This window comes from Acomys minous, assembly GCF_964271855.1.
Source record: "Acomys minous genome assembly, chromosome: 13".
NCBI lineage: Eukaryota > Metazoa > Chordata > Mammalia > Rodentia > Muridae > Acomys > Acomys minous.
In genome coordinates this window covers 27,206,300-27,221,201 of record NC_140495.1, presented here as the reverse complement: position 1 = coordinate 27,221,201, position 14,902 = coordinate 27,206,300, and the positions used below count along the sequence as shown (strand labels likewise).

Here is a 14,902-nt window from a genome sequence, read left to right as displayed (position 1 = left end):
CACTGCGATCCACTGTTTCAGGCATGTCAAGGCTACTTTCCACCCATGATCGGCCACACCCTTCATAGCTTCCCCCTCACCGAGCCGTCTTCACTGCTGTGGCCAGGCCCCTGTCTGAGGTCACATGGCTCTAGTCTTAGGCTCTCCCAAGACATCTATCTGGCCGGTCTAATTCTGCCTCGGTGTTTGCCTCTCAGAGGACGAAACCCACATGTTACGAAATGAATGACATTATTTGAAAAATAAAAAATAAAAATAAAACCCTCATTTAAAAGTAGGAGGTGGTGGTGATGGGAGGCCAAAGGACAACCTCAGATTTCCTCCTCAGGAGTGCCGTTCATCTCCCTTTTGAGACTGGGAGTCTTGTTCTCCTGGAGTGTATCAATTAGGCTAGACTGGTGAGCCATTGAGTTCAGGATCCTTCCCCTGTGAGCCGCTGTGCTGCCTTTTTACATGGGCGCTGGGGACTGAACTCAGGCTCCAGAGGCCAATACTCAGTTACCACCGACTGAACCTCCTCCTCAGCTCCTAAAACACAGACTTTCCAGGCATTCTCAGCCAGGAGTATGGGTACCAGGTCTGTTCTACCTCTGTCTCCAGGGCCTGCTGTAGCCCTTGGCATGGAGAAGGAAGGGAAGGAGGGAGGGAGGGAGGGAGGGAGGGAGAGAAAAGAGACTGAGGGACTGAGGGAAGGAGAGAAGGAATGAAGAAAGAAGATTGGGATTAGCCCAGGCTGAACATTCAATTGTGTGTTAGCATAACATAATTAGAATAGAAAACATGGAGGTCAATGTGTACCCTCAGTTTGGAATTTAGAAAAGAGTATTCCAAAGTATGTCTTTCCAGCATTGCGGGTGAGACACACATGTGACCAGACACATTCGTCCCTCCATCTATATCTACCTATGCACAAATGACAACATTCAGGAAATAATACACAAAACATACATTTATACGCCTACTATTTTTTTCTCAAAATATGCAATTCCTTCACATAAGACCTAAAAACTAAAAGGGAAATGAGCCAGCAATAACAACAACAAGGCTTCTAGACACTACAACTGAAACATTGCCAACCAAGAGACCAGCCAGCTGCCAGCTCGAGGGTGGTTGGCCTGCTGTGGGCACTGCCCATTTGTATGGCTAGCCCAATACAGTGGGCCAGGAGACTGCTGTTGTGTGTCTGGCCAACATCTCCCAGTTAAGAAGCATCAATCCTAATATCTCTGAGGGAAAAGAAAAAAAGGAGTCAAGTAAGAAATATGTTCCTATTGAGTTTAGTCAAACAGTCCAGGATAGCACAGGATCTTAAAGTTAACAACCATTTAATACCATGACAAACTTATGCTAATGGCCAATATGTTGACATTGCATAATATGTTCATATATTGAGGAAGATGCTTTCTTACATGTTTCTTTCTCTGCAGTCATCTTAGCAAAAAATGTGTATTCAGGGTTCTCCTTCCTTAGTAAGAAGGAAGTTTGGGTTGGAATTATTTCACCAGCATTTACAGCACTATGAAATATTTTCAGAATTCTCAGAGGCAGGAAGTTGGTGTAAACTTTAAGCCTGTTTTATTGATATTATTGATTTGTGACAACATTCATAAGCATAATTTTATATGCAATTATATGTAAGTAGACATACTTTTAAATGCTGTAGCTACTTTTCTTTCAAGCTTTGAATGATAAAGTATCCCTTAATTGCTCAGGGTCACAGCTCCATTCCCTTTGTTTTTATATAACATTTATTTGGATGATACCTTTTTTTGTAATCCTACCTTTTTTGTAAATGATAGCTTTAAAGCAGTCTTGCAACGACGTAACAACCCAGGATCAGATGTGGACTCCAAAATTTCTCTACTCCTGGCATTCAGTGGTATTTTTTCCTTGAATAGAAAATGAACAGCCAGGTGAATTGGCCAAATTATCTACTGTGCTCTTGATGAGACTCAAGGTCTTCAAATAGCAATTTAGAAGAGTAAATGTGTCTCCGGTGTCTTGGGGGTGATCTTTTTTTCTTTCATCAAAAAAAAAAAAAAGTTTTCCAGATTTTATATAATGAGCAGGTATTTCCTTTATATTGAAGGGTATTTTATATGACACCCCCACCCCCACCATACACACACACACACACACACACACACACACACACACACGATGGAACTTACAAAGCTGAAAAGCCGATTTGTTTGTTTAAGTTCCCTGGTGTGGTTAGAATTCAGGAATTTACCCAAAACTCTGCCCCTCCATCGCCACCCCCACCCCTACCCCACCCCCACCCACCTGCCTTCTAGAATCAGTGAGCGAGGAGGGACATCTGAGGGAGGTGACAGCATCCTGGATAATGGCTCCTGCTCCTCTGAGTATGTCTTGTTCTAGATTCCTGGCTTCTCATCAGTCAGCTTTGGTGGCTCATCTTTGCTGTCCTTGTCCTTACCTTGGGTAGCCCTGTTTTACCGTCTTCCTTGCTAACAGATAAATGCTAGCTTGCTATGAGTCAAACATGAGTAATATTGATCCCAGTGAGACAGCCGGGCTAGTCAGCTACAAAATGTACTCAGTGACTCAGTGGGCCCATTTACTGGATGATGAGGCTATTTCCACATGGTGAGTGCACCTGTACAATAAGAAGACAGACATTACAGTGACAAATCTCTCCTAGACACAAAAGTCTGTCTCTATGAATAGACACAACGAGACAATTCTGGGGAATTTTGGGTTGATTTGGTGATATTGTTTTCTATACTTCCCATTGCCACTCATGCTCCACATAATTGGCATTTTTAAAAAAAATATTGTTATTATTTTCAAACCCAGGGCCTTGCATATGCAAGCATTATACCACTGAGCGTTATTTCTAGGCCTTGGTATGATGGAACCCAAGCTGGCCTTGAACTCAGGATCTGACTGCTCCTGCCTCCTGAGATTACAGGCATGGGCAGCCATAACCGGCTAGCACGGATATGTGATTGGCACTTTGATTATCCTTATAGCTTCCATCCCCACCTTCTCATGGCAGAGCTCTGAGTTTTCAGTAGTCTTTATAATTCTTGGAACCCCAACGTCATAAGGAAGCGGCTTATGGTTTGTTGTTCTGAAACGCCGTCCTTGGGTTTGGTCCTGGAAATGTTTGCTTACTCACGACGGACGTCCAGGGGAAGAAAGAGGAGACAAAAATAGATAATTAAAAACCTCGAGTGAGGCCTCTCATTCAGTCCTTGGTCACATTCCCTACCTGGGTGCCTGAGTGAATGGACTCAGTGTTCACAGAACCACAAACACAAGGAGGGGTGGTTCCTTGCAGGAGGGATGCTGGGAAGGCAAACAGCCTCTGCCGCCTCCGTTTACAGCCCCTGTCTTCCGCGGGCTGTGAGCATTTTGTGTCCTGATAGAGGTCATGATGGGCTGCCTTATAGTACTGATTAAAAGCTTGACTTTTCAGTCAGCCTGGGTTCAAATCCCAGGTTTTCATTTAAGCGAGTGAACAGTTAACTGCTTTGAATCTCAGAGTCGCCACCTGTTAAAATGACGGTAAACAGTCTTGCCTCACAGACTTGATAATAGAAGGAAGTTTATCTTGTTATATTTTATTTTGTAACCTTTGGTTGTTATCTCTTAGAAGCGGGTTCTTTTTCTAATGAGAGAAAGGGAATGGATCTGGAGGGGAGTGGAAGGAATAGAGGACGGGAAAAAGAATCTATTTTCAACAAAAGGAGAATAAAGAAAATAAGTAATTTTTTAATATATATATATAAAGAAAGAAGTATCCAGGCACAATGGAGCATGCCTGTAATTCGGTACTCGGGAGGCAGAGGCAGGCAGATAGCTGTGAGTTTGAGGCCAGCCTGGTCTACAAGGTGAGTCCAGGATGGCTAAGGCTACACAGAGAAACTCTGTCTCAAACGGAGGTGGGGGGAGGTGGGGGGGAGGTGGGGGGGGGGAGAGAGAGAGAGAGAGAGAGAGAGAGAGAGAGAGAGACAGAGACAGAGAGAGAGAGAGAGACAGAGAGAGAGAGAGAGAGGTGAAACTTTATTGTGCAGGTCTCAGCACACTTCCTGTTATACAGGAAGTGCTCAGCTGAAGTTAGAGAAGATGACCACGGTACTGCGCCTGACCGTGGTACTCCATCATTGAGGGCGTCCACTACCAGCCAGCCACAGCTCACACCTTTGACCTCAGCTTGCCTAGCTTCCAGCGGCTGCCTTGACTGACCCAGCCTATGCAGCTGAAACACTGGGCGAAAACACATCACCTTAGAAACTCACACAGAAAATAGCCCCCTCTGGCTGCTTTCCTCAGTAAGGAGAAGGGCTCACGGGGCTGTGTAGTCCCCTAGCATGAATGTTAATTAGTCTCACGCCTGCCCGTTGGTTTTGTTTTTAAAGGGAGCAGGATTCCACCCTCACTCCCCACGTGCTGAGTTTCCACCTCCCTTGGAGCTGAGATCAAGGTGGGTGACATGGACAGTACAATCCTAGGCTGAGTCCTTGGATCCTGCGCTCAGCTTTCATCCTGTAGAGGGTCACAGGGGTGTTGCAAGCTGGAATTTCCCAGAGCAGAAAAGTGCCCAATGGGCTCGCTGTAGTGGCGATGGCAGTACGGTTCAAGTAACTGTTTTTAGTGCTTAGCTTTAGTGGCAGTGATGCCAGTAGGCCTCTCGAAGGGCCTGTTGCCAGGTGAGATCCTGGCCATCATCACAACCAAGGGTAATAAGCCTTGAGTCTTTTTCTCTGATTCTCTAAATGGCATTGTGAATGGCTTGCTTGGCTGTCTGTGACCAAGGAGATATTCCCAATTCAGTCCCCGCATAAAACTGGATTTTTTGGTAGAAGTAATGGAAGGGTAGAAGGAAAGTTCACATCTCTTCCTAATGTAGTTACAAATATATACTTATTTGAGACAAAGTCTCTCTGTATGTAGCCCTGGCTGTCCTGGATCTCCCTACGTAGACCAGGCTAGCCTCTCTGCCGAGTGCTGAGATGAAGGATGTGTGCCGCTCCACCTGGCTGATAACAAAAGTTTTAAGTGAACTTTTATTTGATTGTTTTTTTTTCCGGGATAGGGTTTCTGTGTGTAGCTTTGGCTGTCCTGGAGCTCACTCTGTAGACCAGGCTGGCCTGGAACTCATAGAGATCCATCTGTCTCTGCCTTCTGGGTACTGGGATTACAGGTGTGCACCACACTGGCCAGCTTAAGTGAACTTTTAACTGTAAACCTGCAAGAACACAGAGAACCTACTGACGGAGTGTTGTACAGACGTCAAAGCTGACAGAGATGCTGCATGTTGATGTTTGTTTCTCAAGATGCATTCAGGGGCGGCGGCGGCTGCTGCTCAGTGTTGAACTCTTGACTAGCAGGCACAAGGCTTTGGGTCCAACCCCCCAGCATCAGAAGCACAGTAACAGTAATGACACCAAACGTGGGACAAGTGAGCTGTGGGAGCTGGGGAACCCGGCCTGCAGCAAGAGTGAGGTTGAGACTTGTCCAAACCCCCAAAATCTCATCTTGAGACCTGCAGAAGTAAGGATCGTTCCCTCCCTGTTCTGGGCCTGCATGCCTTGGTGCTAGTTCAAGTAGTCTTGCAACCCCCACCTCCACCACCCTTAAGGTAGTCCGGTGACCAGGTTTCAGGTTAAAACTTCGTGTTTCCTTATAAGGACATGTCTAGCTAGCACCTGGAATTCCTTTCCATGCAAATGAGGCACTCCCAGCACCTCAGCCCCAGCCAATGACGTACACTCACTCCGAGAGCCCCTATCCGAGAGCCCCAAGGTTTATATAACCTTTATTCCCTCCAGTAAAGAAGAGCTGTTTCCACCGAAAACTGTCTTGGAGGAGCCCCACCATCACCACTGGACCAAGATTCTAGTAACCCCCATCCCCCCCCCCACCTCCTGCCCCCAGCTAAGCTTCGTTCCTTCAGGCCCAGCATCTGCGCACAACAGTGCCAGAAGCAGAACCGAGGCAGGCAACCAAAACACGAAATGGATAGATTAAAAGGTGACTCCAAGAAAGACGTTCTGAACACTGTAGTATTAGTGTTAAACTCCACTACCGTATTTCCCCCAAAAGAGCACAAGGAATTCCCACTTTCATAACTCTAAAGAATTAAACGTTTTATGTAGACGTTATATTATCACTAACTTAGCCTGTACAAAGAGAATATCTACACCGACAGCTTTTCAGGCCTCTTTTCTTCCTCGTATTATAACGTTTATAAATCTGGAGAGCAACGCAGGACAGTTGGAGCACAGAGCCCACCTGTGCTCCTCCATGTACTACGTGAGACAGTGAGAGGGGAGAGTCCAGAAACTTCCATGGCCTTCTCAGTCAGATCCAAAGCCCTGGCTGGATTGGTTTCCACGTACTTTTCCAGAGAACTAGCGGGAGTCAGGCATCCATCCCAGCATGCTTCCTGTTGCTGCCATAAACACCAGGATCAAAATCCATTTAGAAGAGGAAAGGGGGCCCTGGAGAGATGGTTCAGTGGTTAAGAGCACTGCCTGCTTTCCAAGAGGTCCTGAGTTCAGTTCCCAGCAACCACATGGGGGCTCACAACCATCTGTAATGTGATCTGATGCCCTCTTCTGCAGATAAAGCTCTCATATTAAACAAACAAACAAACAAACAAATCTTAAAAAAAAAAAAAAAGAACAAGAGGAAAGGGTCTTTATGGCTCACACTGCCAGCTAACGGTTGGTTTTTGAAGGATGTCAAGGCAGGAACCTGGCAAAGGCTGATGCAAAACACCATCTTGTACAGTCCCATCCAGGGTGATGCTGCCCACAGTGGGCTGGGCCCTCCTATGTCACTCATCAATAAGGACAGTCCAGCATTCTGAAGGCTGAGGCAGGAGAACTATTGTAACTTATAGTCAGCTTGAGTACACACTAAATTCTAGGCCAGCCTAGGCTAAAGGTTAAACCTTGCCTTAAGTTAAAAGGAAGGGAAAAGAAAATTAAGAGTCATTCATACCAAACCTGGGATTAATTGTGTTGGAAAACCCACTTGTTTTCTTAAAACAGGCTACAAACATTTCAAACTACCGCTAATTCTCTTAACAAACAAGGACTGAATCAATTTGAACTCTTCTGGTCGGGGGGAGGGGGGGAGGGAGAGTCTGTTTGCATATGTGCATAGATACGTGTTTCCATGTAAGGCCAGAGACTGACACCAGGATGTCTTCCTCAACAACATGCTTCTTTGTTTTTTTGAGACTCAGTCTCTCACTAATCCTGGAGCTCCCCCATTTCAGCCAGAATGGGTGGCCAGGGAGCCCCCAGATCCACCCCACTCTGTGCTTATGTGGGTGCTGGGGATTTGAACTCTGCTCCTTGCCTTACCCACTTAAGGGATCTTCCCTGCCCCAATGTAACTTTTAAGACGTAACTTTCCTGACGAGAGCACCTAACGAACCTCCTTTTCACTTTTGACTCTCGCTGCCACTGTTTGTCTCTGGAGTGGTCCCCAAGGTGTCAAGAGGCAGGACCCTGTGGCCAGTAACGGAGAGCACATCCTTCTCTCAGCAGGTGTGTGGATGCTGGTCCTTTCTTGTTTCTTCCACTTTTCCTTCCTCTGCAGCAGCAGTTCTCAGCCTGTGCTGAGGGGGGGGGTCGAATGACCCTTTCCCAGACATCGCCTAAGACCACCCTGCGTATGAGAGACATTCATATTACATTTCATAACAAGTAACAAAATTACAGTTATGAAGCAGCGATGAAAATAACTTTATGGTTGGGGCTCATCACAACCTGAGGAGCTGTATTAAAGGGTGGCAGCATCACAGCTCTACAAGGGGAAGAGTTTGGCTGCCCCCTCCTCCTGGGATAGGGTGCCAGAGGCTGGAAGCAACACATCCAGCCAGTCACACACTGACTAACACCTTTAAAAAGGTAAAACTTTAACCCTTTTTCTCTTCGTAACTTGACTGCTGCAGGTGTGTGTGTGTTTGTTCATGGGGTATAAAGGAAACAGCATCACTTTTGGAAAAGCATTGTAGGGGTCCATTTGTTTCACACGCTTCGAGTAATACTTTGGTATTGAAAAAAATCCATTCTCTTGAGCTTGGAGTGTCCCTCAGAAATAGAGCATGTGTCGAGGTCCTGGATCCAATCAAAAGAAGAGGAGGGGAGACTCAGCCATCCTGTTTTGGAGATTTTTTTCATCAGCAACCTTCTTTGGTTTCTTTCAGTTGTTCACTTAAGCAGCCTAAGTTTGGTCATCCTATAAAGCTCCCCATTGTTTCATTTATGTCAATGCCTTTTGCGTCCGTGTGTGTGTGTGTGTGTGTGTGTGTGTGTGTGTGTGTGTGTGTGTGTGTGTTTCTGGATCTTTCATAAGGCTAATGCTGACCAATGAGTGATAGTGTTGAATTTGCTGGGCATTTTTAGATGTTTACAAGGTTGATGAAACAATCAGAGACCAAGCAGCTGACATGATGCCCACCTGATGCCAACACTCTGCACAACACACACTAAGTTTGCGAGCGGTCGGGTCATTGGTGCTCTTGTTCCTGTTCCCATGGGCAAACCAGGCAACATCAGAAAAGGTAACACACACTTGGATGAGGAAGATGCCTGGCACCTCCCTCTGCCACCTCTGTCTACCCACAGGACCCTTGTCTCTCAACAGCTCCCTTCCGCTCCTGCCTGCTGCCCTGTAGCTGCTCATCCTAGTTCTGCATTGTAAAACACCAGAAACTGATCTCACACGTGTGAAGTGTACACACACCTTCAGAGACTCCTTGAGTCTGTCTCTAATTTAACACATTAAACATTTCAGGACATTTAAGGTTTATAATTTTGGTCAGAAGTGTAGTTCCAGGCCAAATATGTGTTTTTAAGAGCAAATAACGTGGTTCTTAATAAACTTTTTAAATCACACAGTAAGATCAATGCCTTTTTTATGAGAGTCAACAACAGCAGAATGATCCATGTTAGAACTTTTTACCTTTTAGTGAGGATACAAACACAGCCACTGGTCTATAAATTAAGGAAAGAAAATACTGCTGTATATTTATGCCCAGGTAGTTTTCTATTTATGCATGGTTAATACTTTATTTTATTTTATTTTATTTTTAAAAATCCTACAAATAAAGGATGTTTAGGCATGAAAATTCCAAACCATTACTAGAAAAGGAATTGAGCAATGTTTTCACTTACAACTCTAAACTATGACTTTGTAATAAACTATGATCTGCAAACTCTTGAGTTTTCTGGTTTTATACACATTCTGGAAATGTGTATAAAATAAACAAGTTACTTTCCTTTGGCTCTTATAAAGAATTTTTTGCTAAGTTGAGGGTGTAAGTTTCAGAATATAATGTACTCTGCCAGATTTTGTAATTCCTTTTACAAAAATGTCATGCAGGGTGTGGTACATTTAGCGGATTTTTTTTTAAAAGTTGTAATTCCTGGTGAGGTTTTTTCTTCCAACTTAAAAAAAAAATTAAGATTAGGGAGGGGCTAGAGAGATGGTTCAGCAACGCAGAGTCCCAGCTACTCTCCCAGAGAGAGGTTCAGGGTTCAATTTCCAGCACCCACATCTTGGCTCACAATTAGTTGTAATTCCAGTTCCAGGGCGTCCAACACCCTTTTCTGGCCTCTGTGGACACTGCACACACACACAGTGCACAGATATATATGCAGGCAAAACACCCATACACATAAAATAGATAAATGAATTAAAAATTATTGTAAGTGCTAAGGCAATATAAACTCTGAAGAGGATTCTGGTTCCTAGGCAGGTCCTTGGGTTTTCCAACTTTTAGACTATTGCCTGTAGCCATAGGTATTTGCTTGCCAGAGTGTTAAGTTCTCACCATTACAAATTCATCATTAGAAATTAAATCTCTTAAAAATACATATTTAGTGTGTGTGTGAGTGTGTGTGTGTGTGTGTGTGTGTGTGTGTGTGTGTGTGTGTGTGTGAACCCACAGAGGCCAGAAGAAGGTATTAAATCCCAGGGAGCTGAAGTTACAAGTAATTATGAGCTGGCTGATGTGGGTGCTGAACGGGAAGTTGAGTCCTCTGAAAGAGCATCAAGTACTATTGCCCTCTGCGCTATCCCTTCAGGCCCACAGTTGGAGTCTTGATAAACACTGCCTTGTTTTTTTTGTTTTTTGTTTTCCCTTACAAGGGTAAACAAAATTTAAAAACAAAAACACTGATGAAACCTCAAAGTTCGGTTGTATCTCCCATGAGTGTTAAGTGCATCCTGCTCTTGTTAGTCTTTTATGACTCTCTGGCAACGTGCCACACACACACACACACACACACACACACACACACACACACGCACGCACACACACATAGGTATGAATTTTTTCTGATGTTAAATAAAGCCTCGATGCCGCGAGGCTGGAACTGTTCTAGGCGAAATAAAGTGTGTAAATCTTAACCCATAAATTAAGTTTCCTTTTCCAGCCGTTGGGAAAACTCTTCAAATAATAGACGTGCTTGCAGAGAAACAGCATTTTCAGAACCTAACGTGGGTGGTGAGATGAGACGATCTGGCATTTAATGACAATGCACTCACAAATCGCTTGCTTGGAAACGCATGTTGAAACCTGCCCACAAAACTATCTCTCTAGCCATTGTTAACACTCCAGTGAACACAGGCTCTAGCACGTGTATATTTAAAGCAAGAATGAGGGCTGGAGGTCCACTATGGAAGGATCTCTTTACAAGCCCCTTAGGGCTGCTGTTCCAAGAAGACAAAGGAGAAGCCAGGTTCCCCAGCAGGCCCGATGCATTTTACTTAAAAGCTGCTGGGGGCAAGCCCCTACCCCCACGCGGGAGAGTTAAGGCTGGCCCTGGGTACCGCTGGCGGGGCTCCCTTCCCCCGCGGCCTCCCGGGGGACAGGCCGCGGCCCCTCCCGCCAGAGAACAAACGGGACATTCAGCCGCCGCCCGCTGCTGCCAGGGCGCGTCCCCCGGGGAAATTAGGCGTGGAGTCCGCCCGGATCGCCTTCAAAAGCCGCCCTCCCGCCGGCCGCGGCGCACTCGGTACCTGGCTGCGGGCGCCGGGCGGGATGTCGCAGTGAGCTGCCGGCCATGGGGGGCGCGAGCGCCTGCATCCCGCTCTGCCTGCTGCTGGCCGCCGCGCAGCTGGCCCAGACGCAGACCCCAGAGAGGTAACGCCCTCCCCGCCCTTCCCCACGCCCGAGACCCCGCACGGAGCCACCGGGGGCTGCCCTGCCTTCCCAAGCTGTGGCCCTGCGCCCCCCGGGCCACCACGTGGCGCGGCTCGCTCTCCCTTGCCTCTCCTCCCCCTGGTTTGTGTGCTGTCGCGGGGAACACTAGCGCTCTAGTGTGCGCCCTCTTCTCCGCTCTTCCCAGCTTCGGCCAATCTAAGGCGATCCCAGGAGCCGCTCTTTTAAGTGAATCCTGCATAACATCTGCCTGGGCAGAGGCACCTACAGACAGGATGGCTAACTCCCGCATCACCTCCAGCCGCGTTTGTCTCTCCTTTTCCTGGGGCGCGCTGAGGAACCCAAGTTTTCTGCAAAGGGCGTGGGGGGGGGCGCGGGGAGCGGGCGGAACAAGGCCCGTCTACAAATCTGGAGTCAAACTTTTTCTTTACCAAGTCTATTAAACCATACAACTCTCCCAAAGTGGCCCTCACACCTCTCCCACTCTCTCCAGTTAAATCATTAAGCTTTTATATAACTCTCTGAGTGTAGTATTTTACTATATACACACACATATATAACCTGTCTTAACTTAGTGATGAATGAATTTGGGTGTTTGGGTTATCGGGCTATAATTTAAATATTCTAAGAGCTGGCAAGCTTTCAGATCTTTTTACCTGGTGCAAGATTTTGTTAAACAGTATTGGCTTGTTCATATCAGCACATATGCCTTTTTGAAATTAACATTTGGTTGCTAGACAGCGTCTCAATGAAAGTGTTCTCTCCTCTCTTATTTTCCCCAGACCTGTTTTCACATGTGGCGGCATTCTTACCGGAGAGTCTGGATTTATTGGCAGTGAAGGTTTTCCCGGAATGTACCCTCCAAATAGCAAATGTACTTGGAAAATCACAGTAAGCATTTATTTTAAAGGTGTTCTTCTGGACGTGGGTTCTGGAAACAGCGCACATTGATGCCATTTCCCTCTGATGTCAGGATTTGGGTTAGTGGCAGATGCCTGAAAACGTGAAGTGTGGCATTTACTTGAACTATTTGGGAGGTTTTTTTAAAAGAGATCTGGCGATGTCCTGCAATAGCGATCAGAGAGGGCTCAAGATGATGGTAGAAGGAGAAAGCGCTCAAGCAGATGTTTCTGAAAGCTCGGGCCTGACTTAATTTTAGTTTTATGGCTTCGTGATTATGGCTGTTTTCGGTCAGAGGTCTGTGGTAAGCACCCTTGAAAGTCAGATGCTGTTCATGCCTGCATAAATCCCCTCGTGGGAAATAAAAGATCAAAGTAGTTTTGACTACTTCATACTCAGAAGAAAAAGAACAAGTTGCCAGCATTACTGCCATTTATTGTCCCTGCTGAGGAACCTCCTCGAAAGGCAGTCTAAAAATGGAGGGTGCTAATAACGAGGGCTTAATAAAATGCCCACGGTGGTCAGTGCTGGCTGTATTAGCTGGAGTCAGGGCAGGAAACCAGATATAGACACAACAAACGTAAATAAAGTCTGGATTGCGAGTCAGCTGGTCTGAGTAATGTTTCCAGTCACTGCCGCTGTAATTTTTGTTGCTATCCTCATGCTGTTGCTGCTCCTGGGAGGTTACGTGGTAATCAAAAGAAGCTCATTGAATCAGGGCGTATCACCCACCAGTTACTTTTTTTTTTTTTAATGTGTTTGTATTTTGTGTTACTCTGGATTGAACCCAGGGCCTCATACATGTTGAACAAGTGCTCTGCCACTGAGCCACATACACAGCCCCAGATCATGTTTTAAGTACTGCAAGCCAGGGACTTAACTGTGCCAAGTAATTAACAGGCATCTCACTGACTCTGCAGAACCATTCTGGTCAGTATTTTCCCTACTTTATAGATGGAAAAGTTGAGGCCCAACAGAAGTAGATAGAGAGGCAGATTTGGGAGAAGGACCCCCTCCATAATATAAAATTTGGCTTTTTGTGCCCTCTTATAAAATTATGTGAATGGGTACAAATTTTATTATGTTACTACAGCACACGGAGCTAGGGGGAGAATAAGTTTTAGGAATCGCTTTGAAATACTGATAGTAATAAATGTGAAAATAGGGCTGGGAAACAAATGTAAAGTGACTTGGTTTTATATTATAGTTGTGGTTTAATTGTGACTTAGCGGTTGCAAGTTCAAAATGATCTAAGAGGCATCGCAGCCTAGCCAGTCACAACTCATGCTTAGCTGTGTATTGGGGGCATTTAGCAGTCACGGTGTTGCGGCCTCAGAATTTTAACTGGGAAAGGGTGTGTCCAGGGGAGGGGTCTCTGGACCAGGGAGGGCTTTGCCTCAGAGGAGGTGAGCTGCCAAAACAAAGGCATAGGGGTGGCTATGGAGTGTTAAGGGGTGGGGTGGGCAAGAGGTTTGATTGCCTTAAGAACAACTCAAGTATGCCAGTGTGCTGGGACAAAATGAACAAAGACCGTGATCTAGAGAGGAAACTAAGGCCAACCTTAAAGCTTGGGTAGTGAGGCTTGGATTTAAAGGGAGGGGGAGAAGTGGGGGGTGTGATTAGGATGCTGTTACGGACCCAGGAAAAGATGAAGTAGTAACAACAAAGATGAGGAAATATGACACCTTCTGCCTTCAGGTGTTTCATAGGCAGATGTCCCGCAATCAGGTTTAGTGGCAGCAGCTGAGAGGCCTCTGTGCCAGCCTATCTCCTTTGTGGCTCCTGTCCTGGATGGGGACGTCCTCTTCTGGGACTTTACCCAAGTCAATCTAGAGAGACTGTCCCAAAGCCAGTTGTGTTAGACAGGGTTCTGTTCGTGTGTGTGTGTGTGTGTGTGTGTGTGTGTGTGTGTGTGTGTGTATGTATGTGTGTGTGTGTGTGTGCGCGCGCGCGTGCACACAAGCTGAAAAGGGATACATTAGACCATGGGGGCTGGGGCGGGGGGTCCATCAGTGCCTGTCAGCATAATGGGTCGGCAAAGAAGCCTGACACCTCCGCAACCTCAATCAGGCACTGGAAGCCTGGGAGCTCCCTGGAGAGCAGCCGGTGGACAACTGAGGCCCAGTCCCAGCCTCTAGTCTAGTATTTTAAATTTTATAGCAACTTCTTGGGTGACAGCACTGTTCAACACATTGCCTTTACTGACTATTTAAGTTAATTAACTTTCATTTCCTATTCATACTAGCCACTGTTCAAGTGCTCAATAACCTGCTCTGTGTGTGTGTGTGTGTGTGTGTGTGTGTGTGTGTGTGTGTGTGTGTACGCATGTGTGTGTGTGTGTGTGTGTGTGTATTGGACACTTCTAGAGAACTTTAGGGCTTAGTTTCACCTGTGTAAAGACATTAGGATAGAAATGCTCCAGACTGCTTAGTTGTACATCTGCCCTGCCAATGGGGAAGTTGATATTGGACCTCCGTCGTTGATGACGTAATCCTGTTGACTAAGCTTTATCACTCCGGCCATCGCCTTGTGGTGGCCTTACTTGACTAAGTTTTAGTAATTAATTTGGCTGAGCACGTTCCTAAAAAATGCACGGTTAGGCATTAAATCAGAGGATTTGAGAGTTATGAAACTCTTCAGTATTACGTAATCCATGAAGAGACATGGGTGTTTCTTAACTTGCCTGTAGAGTTAACTTCTACAGGAAGTTAACCACAGGGACATCTGCATTGGATGCCATAGTCCTCATGTCTGTGGTAGGGGTCAAGAGTTGAGTATGATTCAACAACTAAGGTCCTTTGAAAAGTGGAAATAGATCTTCCGAGGAGATTTGAAATAATAAGATTG

The 14,902-nt window shown here is 45.9% G+C and overlaps 1 protein-coding gene and 1 long non-coding RNA gene across 2 annotated transcripts in view; one reads left to right on the top strand and one right to left on the bottom strand.

Moving 5' to 3' along the window:
• Positions 1–971: 971 nt before the first annotated feature.
• On the bottom strand, positions 972–2,655 carry LOC311580557. Its single transcript, XR_014773509.1, has 3 exons — positions 2,287–2,655; positions 1,782–1,889; positions 972–1,226 (listed from the first exon to the last, which is right to left on the bottom strand). It is a non-coding gene; the product is annotated as an uncharacterized lncRNA (long non-coding RNA).
• An 8,157-nt stretch (positions 2,656–10,812) lies between these two features.
• PCOLCE2 (procollagen C-endopeptidase enhancer 2) overlaps positions 10,813–14,902 on the top strand; it is a 47,381-nt gene continuing 43,291 nt past the window's right edge. Inside the window, exons 1-2 of the mRNA XM_084751776.1 lie at positions 10,813–11,137; positions 11,938–12,046. Coding sequence (XP_084607902.1) covers positions 11,058–11,137; positions 11,938–12,046 — 189 coding nt within the window. The 5' untranslated portion in view covers positions 10,813–11,057. The remainder of the gene's footprint in view (positions 11,138–11,937; positions 12,047–14,902) is intronic.